Raw genomic sequence first — 10,000 nt, 5'->3', positions numbered from 1 at the left:
AATGCAGTATGAAAATGAAGGAATAATGACACATGTAAGCTTTGGTTTTTATTCATATCGACATCTGCCGTGTAGACTTTGATATGCAGAAATGTCAAAGCTTGAATACAACAGCTGAATGCAACATTGCAGTGATATTTCTGGTGGCAGAAATACTATCCGTTGCTGAAATAATGCTTGATGATGATGTCAAGAGGTTATGGATATGTTCTGAATTGAAAGTGTAATGTTTAAACATTATGTCTTTTGGAAAAGAGGAAAAGTTTGACAAAGGTTTTAACTGGTTTTTACTATTTCACGCTACTCTACTATTTTACACTCACCTCCACACTCTGTTGTCTCTCTTTCTCCACACTCGTTCCTTTGTCTCCAGGTTAGACACCACTCGTGTGGAGTTCACCATCTCGCTGAGGGAGAACTGGTCTCTGCCCTTTTTTGCACTGCAAGTGGCTGCAGTCACCAGCTTTCTCAGGCCACAACTCACTGCTGTACAGCAGGTACAGATACACACACACATGCACCTCACATCTCTTTATCTCTCTTAACTTTGAACTCTCTGTGTCCTGCCTTTATCCAATGTTTTTCTGCTGTTGCTGTTTAATAATAATAATAATAATATCTCAAACTTATATAGCGCTTTTCTGAGTACCCAAAGACGCTTTACATGGGGGGGGGGGTGTTGTTATCTATATTGCTGAATTGTCTGAAGAAAGCCATACCAAAAGAAGTTTTACTCATGTGTACCTGTCCTGTAGTGCCTCATGCTACAGAAATAGGAGATAGGCTCCTGCCCTATGGGCCTCATGGCTCGGCAAGGCTACTTACTTACTTACTTACTTACCTGTCCTGTACACAAGATGTAACAATAAAGCACAACCTTGAACAAAATACATAAAATGCTAAACACGCATACATCACCGTACACCAAATCCCACTGATTTATAGGGCTGCAGCTATTTTCTATATTCTATTGATAGCTTTTTTGATTAAACAAATATTGGAGAGGCGTGCTTTTTGTTTGTTTAATATATCTATATAGACCTTTATTCACCTAGAGAGAAATTCAGTTGTCATAGCAGCACCACAGTAGGGATGATACCTGTAAAAGTACAAGTACAGAGTAAGTATAGTAACACTACTTGTGAGAGCCTCGGATCTCTCAAGGAATTGATCCCGTAGCTGGACCTGACTGACGCGCCATTCTAATGCCGTGCTGTTTATTCCTGTGTGTCAGCCCCAATAACGTCACACAGGCAGCTCTCCATCCATGCTTTTAACGTATTTATTTCACCATGCAAAGATTGTGTACAGCATCAGATCTGCGTGATATTAGAAATAAACCATAATTAGACAGATTACAGACAATGGATACTTCAGACTGAAACAGACAAACATTTCGCTCCAACCATTTCAAAGTGCTGACATACCTGCGGTCAAAGCCGTTTGCCCTTCCGGGTCAATCCTTCCCTCACCATGCACGTGAACTTGACACTTATATAACAACAGCGCCACCCCAAGGTTACATAAATGTGTTCGACATTAGTGGTCATTTTGGCCCTTACACTACTACTAACACAAATAGGATAACAATATAATGTCAAAGACAGTATACGGTCCTGATGACTTAAGTTAACATCCGGCCAGGCCCTTTGTGTCTGGTCTGCTCAGGTGTGCATAGTATAGGTGACAGGTCACCAGTAGTTTAAAATAGAGGTGTAGGTAATGTATATTTTAAGATTATATTGTTTCTTGTTATACTGTTACAGTTTATGTACAGTTACTACAGTACTATATATCTATGTGCATATCTTGTTTTAAAAAGGTTCTGTAGAAGTAAAGCAGCGATTACTGTAATTTCCTGCTTACACACAAATTGGAATACAGTTGGCACACTCAGACGAAGTACTAAATCGAACGTATTGACCAGTCTGACTGTTGTAGATTAAATAATCTTCCAAAAATGAAGGAATGACAACGTTTTTCAGGGTGAAGTGTTGAGAATATTCAGAAGAGTATTATACATAATTAGATTGACAGCTGCAGTTGGAGTCAGAATAAGTACATTGATGCTGTGAAAAGTGGCTCTAGTATTGACTGAGATTGACAAAATATAGAATAATACATTATATTTGGCAATCTAAAATAACCATTACATGACCCAATTGATTGGCCCTGAGTGTGGCTCAACTCTTTGCTATACCTCAGCACATTGCTTACAGATTTATGTCTTGAGAGACCACATGGGAATAGATTTATTCAGTGTTTATTCACTGAATAAATCAACTTTCAGCATTCAGTAGATTTTCTCCGGTCTGGGGTTTTCTGAATAATTAGCCTCAAAAAGTGGACTGTGGACTGTCATGTCATCAGAATCAAGATCTGGATCTATCCATTTAAGAAAATGCATTTCAAACAATGAAAAGTATACATTGATTATATACCTGGCAATCAATGTGTTTACATAAACTGTCAAGAATGGCTATTTACATTCAATGGTCTTTTCAGTGGTTTGTGATAGATGGCGCTCTTTGCCAACGTATGAATGAAAGAACCACAAAGAACAACATTTATTTTCCATGTAAAAGAAAAGATGATCGTCCGCCACTCCACACAGCATTTGTTTACATCCGGTTCACGTCTTGGGTCACGTGGGTCTTCAAGATAAAAACACTGAAAAACACTGGCCGTGGCGGAAGAATTAATGAATACCTGACAGTTAATGTGTTAAGTGTCATGCCACCTCGTGGCCCATTCCTCATGGGATTATAATGACCTTTTCAGACATGGTTACAATATTAGAAAATGAAATGTGTGTTATTCCCTCATCAGAAGGTGATGGTTTGGCTGATGTTTGTGACGACCTTCTGTTTCTGCCTGACGTGGCAGTTCAACCAGTTCATCCTACTGGTCCAGGCTCTGGTCATATACTCACTGGACTGCATGGACCTGATCGGCAGCACGCAGGTACGATGGGTGTGGATTCAAGGTTGTACTCGACTACTTGAACCCCAGCATTCATATTCTGGGGGGAACATTTGCCCCCCCCAAAAAATAGCCTAAGCTCTGCTGTTTTTGACAGTACATAAACAACAACTCCAGGCCTTCTAGGGCACCGTTCACACCTGTTTACTGTGCATCTGTGTTTGGGACGGGTACAGTAAAGTGTTTGGGTACAGTAAAGGGCACCGTTCACACCTGTTTACTCCTACATCTGTGTTTGGGTACAGTAAAGTGTTTCCAATTGCACGTGTGTGTGAGCGGGTTTTTGTGTTTGACTTTTCACTTTGTGTCTCTTTCCCTGTCCTTTGCTCTGCAAATCCCAATGCTGACAGGTGTGTAATTCATGTGTGCGTGTCCCCAGGTGACCACTCTGTATCTAGTCCAGGTCAGCGGCCTGCTGTGTGTGTGGCTGATCCAGTTCTGCAATTCAATGATCCTGGGTTCGCTGGTGCTCAGTTTCATCGTAGCTGCGCTCTTCATCAAACACTGCCAGGTCAGTACGTGTGTGTGTGTGTGTGTGTGTGAGAGAGAGAGAGACTGGGTGAATGTGCTTTGAATAGAAGGCGCTAAATAAATGCACCATTTAGCATTTAATTCACCTTTGGTGAGATGTATTTCTACTCTGTTTTATATTTCAAATGGTGAAAACATGGCATTGATAAACAAGCCATGACCCTTTGGTGAGATGAGACATGTGTATGGAAAGAAATCCACTACTGTAGTGCTCGTCAAATCAGGTTGTGCGACCTGTAGCAGCGTCGACGTGCTGCAGCAGCATTACGGAGTGGAACAGTCCCATTCGTTGTGCGTCTTGGTTACCATGAGTTATGAGTGGAGCATGCCTTCACAGTCCTTGTGTTTTTCTCTGTACCCTCGAGGCAACTAACAAGGTTGCTTCATCGTCAAACTAAAACATCTACAGTACAACCAAGTAGAAAAAACTAATTAGTATTTGTTTTCTTACAGTAGCAACTTTCTGTGTTTTGTTCTAAATCTCTAATTCCCTCCGGGCAACACACCAATGGCATCCACATATTGTGTGTGGCTTATATTATCTCATGAACCAATCAGCACCAGATCTCACTGCCAGTAGGCCAAATAAGTACCTCCACGCAGATTTATGCACTTGTTGATTAACAACCAAATTACAACGCCGCAGGTTATGGGATCTAAACTAAAGTTCTCAACGGGCCCAACTGGGTCGGCCCGAGGCTCGGACCGACCCAAAAAAATACCATAATGTTAAGCCCGAAGCCCGACAAAAGCCCAACAGAAAAAAAAGCAGCGCCGCCGCCGTTTCAGTGTGAAAGTGAGAACGGAGATCAACGGATTTATCAAAATAAAGGATGTATGTAACTCACGTTGGGTGGGTCGGGCCGGGCTTGGTCGGGCCTGGTCGGGTTCGGGCAGAGTTTGAGAACTTTAATCTAAACAGCCGCCACATCCCTCCTGGTTATGGGATCGATGTCACTTGGAAGCACTCAGCCATCCCATCGAGTTATGGGAATGCTCTCAAACACGGCTCAAACACGGCAAGCTGTTTTTACTGGCAAAATGCTACACAATGCACCTTTAAAATGCTCCAGAATCATCATTTATCAAACGGATAATGAAATGGCAAAGGAATCCGTCTGTGTGTCTGCGTGCAAAGACATGCCAGTATTTTTCACTGCAGTAGAGCCAGCTTGTCATGGAGCCAAGTTGGCTGTATAATCACTTGACTCAACCGACCTCTCCTGTGCTCCTCTAGCCTGGTCTGAAGACGGGATGCCTCGTTGTTCGCCTGGGAAAGCTCCTGCTGCATAGCCTGCTGGTCCTGTCACTCACAGTCACTATCAACTATCTGGCCAAGGTACGTTAGCTCTTCTGTCCTCTTCTGTTCTCATAACTTCTCTTGCACCATACCATACGCTCTCTTATTTTTCTCTCTTTATCCCACTCTCAACTCAACGCAGACAAAAGAGAAATCCTCATCATTGGCACTGAGATTAGCTCAAATGTAATTCAGCAGTCCATTGGCCCAATGTCAAACCGACAGCAAAGAACCTGGAACTGGGTGTATTTTTTCCACAACATGAACCTTGAGTTCCATGTGGAGGTTATTATCCTGTCCTGCTTCTATCATTTACACAACATCGCAAAAATAGTCAATACTCACTCCCCCAGACCTATAAGAAAAATCATGCACACGTGATGTTTGTATCATCCAGTCTTGAATATTGTAACAGACTCTACACCACCCTGAGCCGTTCCTCATTAGCTTCAAGTAGTACAGAACGCGGCGCACCGAATCCTCACCACACCAACCGCAGCGCAGAGCACAGATAACCCTGGTGTTACTGGCTACCCATTAAGGCCAAAATAGATTAAAATCCTCTTCAATACTTTTGTCATATTCTGCCTAGTGTGGGTAGTGTTTGGCCAAAAGGCACAGGTTGAAAAATAGCCTTTCTCCATAGACCGACATGAAGAAGAACAAAAGTATTTACACTACACTGGACAGTTTGGCCTTGAGGTTTTCCACCTCAACAGTCCTTCATTGACTGCCTGGCAGTGGCAGGTCTCCCTACTTAACACAAAGCGTGCTACGATATCCTCAGCTTGATTACCTCTTGACGCTAACGCTGATAGCATTGGACGACCAACCTTTTCCAAGGCTGACAGCGAATGTTCTCTTATAGCGAGAAGCACACCGCATACCTCAAAAGAAAGCTTAATCCGTCCACAAAAATTGATTGATTGATTGATTGATTGATTTTTTCCATCTTCCATTCTGGAGATACCTTTATGTAACACCTGCTTTTGTAGTAACGTGCTCTTCTTGAACAGAAAGCCGAGCTAGGGGCCGTTTTATGTCAGACGTTTGAACACAAAAAATATCCTATACATACTATACACCGAATGAAAGCCCTGAATGTCTACTTTTACGAGGAAAAAAGTACACATTGATCCCATCTACCCTTCGTCAGTAATTGGCTTTTGTATGAGCTACATAATGAGCATAGGGACTGAGGGAACATATTGGGGTTACATTTACGGTTTTGTTTGAATTCGTCTTTGTGAGGTTGGGGCATTGGACTGAATAGGAACATATATGTAATAAACAATGTACATTAGACTATACACAGTAAAATCATCAGTGTTTAGGACCTGTGGGCGCACTCTATTTATGCATCTCTGAGACATGTTTGTTGACTGTGTGTGTGTGTGTGTGTGTGTGTGTGTGTGTGTGTGTGTGTGTGTGTGTGTGTGTGTGTGTCGTACGTGCATGTTTACAGAAAGCACTTCAGCTCAGATCAGATGAGCACATCTTCAAATTCATCAAGTCTAAACTTGGATTTGGTTTGACCAGGTACACACACACACACACACACACACACACACACACACACACACACACACACACACACACACACACACACACACACACACACTCTTGTAGACCGATTTGATGAATGCCATTTTGTTTTTCCTGTGTGCCATTTCTAACCTTAACTTTAAAGCTGAAGATAGAAAGTTCAAAACTTGTCTCAATGTAACGCATTGTGAGCTTGTAGAGCCGGGGTCGAATCAGAATCCCCCCACACGCCCACAGTACACACACTTTTATCCACGTTGAGAGTGATTGCTGCTTAAGCCGTGGAACGGTCCCACTGTCACACTGCTGAGCTGTCTCTTGCTGCTGACTTTTGCTCAAATATGGTTTCCTGCCTCTGTCAAAGACCACTTGTGGTGCCATATAAAATTATATCACGCAGCCAACACTTTATTGGAGAAAACAGCGACTTGTCATTAATGGTGGAACAAGGTAGTAGGTTGAACGCATTTTTATAGCGCCTTTATCCAAGGCGCTTTACATAGATTGTGCATTATATTCACCCATTCAGACACACATTCATACTGTACACCGATGGCGGCGGAAACCATGCAAGGCTCCAACCAGCACATCAGGAGCAATTAGGGGTTCAGTGTCTTGCTCAAGGACACTTCGACACTAAGGCCCAGGCTACACGTACATGGATCTTTTGCTAAGGGGATATTTCCGTCCTCCGTTTTAGAAAAAATCCCTGCCCATGTGACAGACGCAGAAACGCATTGAAACACAGGATAAAATCACTGCAGTAGCAGGTTTCAATTGTAGGCTATATTATATTTGATTTTATATTTACACTTATGAGGTGCCAATCATATTTGTTAATGAAGGAATAAGTACCATATTTTAAAAGCCACCTAAATTGTGAGTGGAAGTGGAACATGTTTCTTTCATTGTCTGTCAGCATGTCACACTATGTGCGTAAATCTCCAAATCCTGACTCTCTATAATGTAGGCTAATAAAAGTTCATGTGTGCACATTGTCGGCATGCAGGCATAGTGACAACGGAATGCAATCAAGGGTACGCCCTTTATTGCCAAAACAGGAGAGAGATGTGCCTGGCGACCCACTGTATACTTTCTTCTCACCAACAACGCTATTTGATGCGATTCCATTCACACCTCTCTCTCTCTCTGCACCCTCTCTCTCTCTCCTCGCATGACCATGACCATGACCATGAAATGGAGAGCAAAATACAGCACGATATAGTTTCACATGCGGCTATGCACACAACATGCATAGACTTGTTGGTGTAGGCTACTGCGCAATGGTATTTGGCCTGGGTCCTTATTGGTAGGTTAATATCCACAGTTTATCTGTAGCGGTTCACAATTAACCTATATTATTCAAGCTTTGCACTCGGCACCAATACAAATGAAATCACCAGTCCGCACTGGACTACTAGGCTGATGTATTTATTATTGGATGCAGCAGAGCAGAGCCTTTGCTCACTGCAGTTGATGCAACATGATAAGTTTTAAAGTTGTTAACAGTGATATATAAACATGAACAATCGGATTGATATCCATGTAGTTTCCATGCAGGCACAAGCTGCATTTCTCACCTAATTATAGTAAAAATGATATGCGCTAATAAGAGGTGACGTCATACCCGTCCTGGGTATGATGTTAAACTGCATCCAACCTGGAGAGGGATGGGCGCCGCCAGGTTTAATTGCCCAAGACACACCACATGATGACAACTACAGCTTTACCCATACCGGCTCGGTCGTCGCCCGGGTCAACAAGGACCGCGCCTACCGTCGGCCACCAGGACGGAGGTGGAAAATGTACTACTGGGAAACTCAGTACCACACTAGAGACAATATAGTAGTGGGAACCTGGAACGTAAGAACACTAACTGCTGATGGGAAACTTGAAGAGCTAGCCCACAAAATGGATCAATACCGCTGGAATATATTAGGCATCAGTGAGCTACGTTGGAAAGGATTCGGTGAAACATCAACCGATGTAGGCCACAAGCTCTATTTCAGTGGCAAGGAAGACAAACACCAGCATGTGAACACACTTGGCCCCCATAAGGCCTCCAGACGATGGACCTGGCACAGCCCCGGTGGAGAATACCACAACCAGATAGATTACATCATGTTCAAGAAGCGCTTTCGCGGCCCAGGCCGTAGCGTAACGGTCTGGGCACCGGACTGGTGATCCAGTCGCGGTGTGCCGCGGGTTCGACTACCGGACCCGACACGGCCTTTACCGCATGTCATCCCCCCATCTCTCTCCCGTTTCCTGTCAGCCTACTTTCTATCCCTTAAAAAATCAATAAAAGGCGTAAGCCTGGCCCAGGCCGTAGCGTAACGGTCTGGGCACCGGACTGGTAATCCAGTCGCAGTGTGCCGCGGGTTCGACTCCCGGACCCGACACGGCCTTTACTGCATGTCATCCCCCCATCTCTCTCCCGTTTCCTGTCAGCCTACTGTCTGTCCCTTCAAAAATCAATAAAAAGGCGTAAGCCGCAAAAAAAAATATATATAAAAAAAAAAAAAAAAGGCGTAAGCCGCAAAAAAAATATCTTAAAAAAAAAAAAAAAAAGAAGCGCTTTCGCTCAAGCGTGAACACCGGGAAGACACGCAGCTTTCCAAAAGCGGACATTGGGAGCGACCACGACCTCTTTCTGATGTCTTTCCGCCTACGCTTGAAAAAGATCAACAGCTCCAAGTGCACCAGAATGAAGTTTGATCTGGACAAACTACGAGACCCTGAGATTGCAGAAACCTTCAAGGCAATGATAGGAGGGAGGTTTGCACCACTGCTCATCCTAGGCTCAGCAGAAATTGATGTCAATAACATGACCACCACAATGAACACAGTCATAACCGAAACTGCCACTGAGATCCTTGACAAGCGAAGAGCTCTGAAGAAGAGTAAGAACACACCTGAAGGATCTGATGCTTATAGAGAAATCAACAAGAGCATTAAGAAAGGCATGCAGTCAGCAAAACAGAACTGGATTGAGGGAAAGTGCGAAGAAGTTGAGAACAGCCTGAATGCCAACAACAACACCAAGAAGGCTTATCAAATTGTTAAGGAGTTAACAAGACCAAAACCGACTAGAGTCTCTGCAATCCAGAGCAAGACCGGTGAAAGCCTAACGGAAGAACAGAACATATTGGATAGGTGGACAGAATACTGCTCCGACCTCTACAACCACACGGCAAACGGAGATCCAACAGTCCTGACATGTCCTCAATCCACGGAGGAAGAAGACAAGCTTCACATCCTCCGTGAAGAAGTTGTGGCAGCAGTCCGAGCACTGAAAAAAGGAAAAACTGCTGGAGTAGATAACATCACAGCAGAGCTCGTCCAAGCAGGGGGAGACGCCATGATCGACACCCTCACCATCCTGTGCAATAAAATCTGGCAGAGTGGCGGATGGCCTACATCATGGACACAGTCACTCATCATCACACTTCCAAAAAAAGGCAATCTTCAACTGTGCCAAAACTACCTACACTACATCAGTCTCATCAGTCATCCCAGCAAAGTCCTTCTGAAAATTATGCTGAATAGGTTAAAACCTCAAGCTGAACTAATCATAGCGGAAGAACAGGCTGGATTTAGGGCAGGGAGGAGCACCACAGAACAGATATTCAACCTGAGGAT

At 43.6% G+C, this 10,000-nt stretch overlaps 1 protein-coding gene across 3 annotated transcripts in view; it reads left to right on the top strand.

Annotated features, from left to right (window-relative positions):
- The window catches only part of dpy19l3 (dpy-19 like C-mannosyltransferase 3), a 57,335-nt gene that overhangs the window by 14,679 nt on the left and 32,656 nt on the right, over positions 1-10,000 (top strand). For all 3 annotated transcript variants that reach the window (XM_083760073.1, XM_083760074.1, XM_083760072.1), the window contains 5 exons: positions 374-497; positions 2,830-2,964; positions 3,362-3,493; positions 4,751-4,852; positions 6,279-6,352. In XM_083760073.1, coding sequence (XP_083616199.1) covers positions 374-497; positions 2,830-2,964; positions 3,362-3,493; positions 4,751-4,852; positions 6,279-6,352 — 567 coding nt within the window. The remainder of the gene's footprint in view (positions 1-373; positions 498-2,829; positions 2,965-3,361; positions 3,494-4,750; positions 4,853-6,278; positions 6,353-10,000) is intronic.

This window comes from Protomyctophum parallelum (genome assembly GCF_964188405.1).
Source record: "Protomyctophum parallelum genome assembly, chromosome: 2".
Taxonomy (NCBI): Eukaryota; Metazoa; Chordata; class Actinopteri; order Myctophiformes; family Myctophidae; genus Protomyctophum; species Protomyctophum parallelum.
The sequence above is the reverse complement of the archived record's forward strand: the minus strand, read 5'-3'. Positions and strand labels throughout refer to the sequence as shown.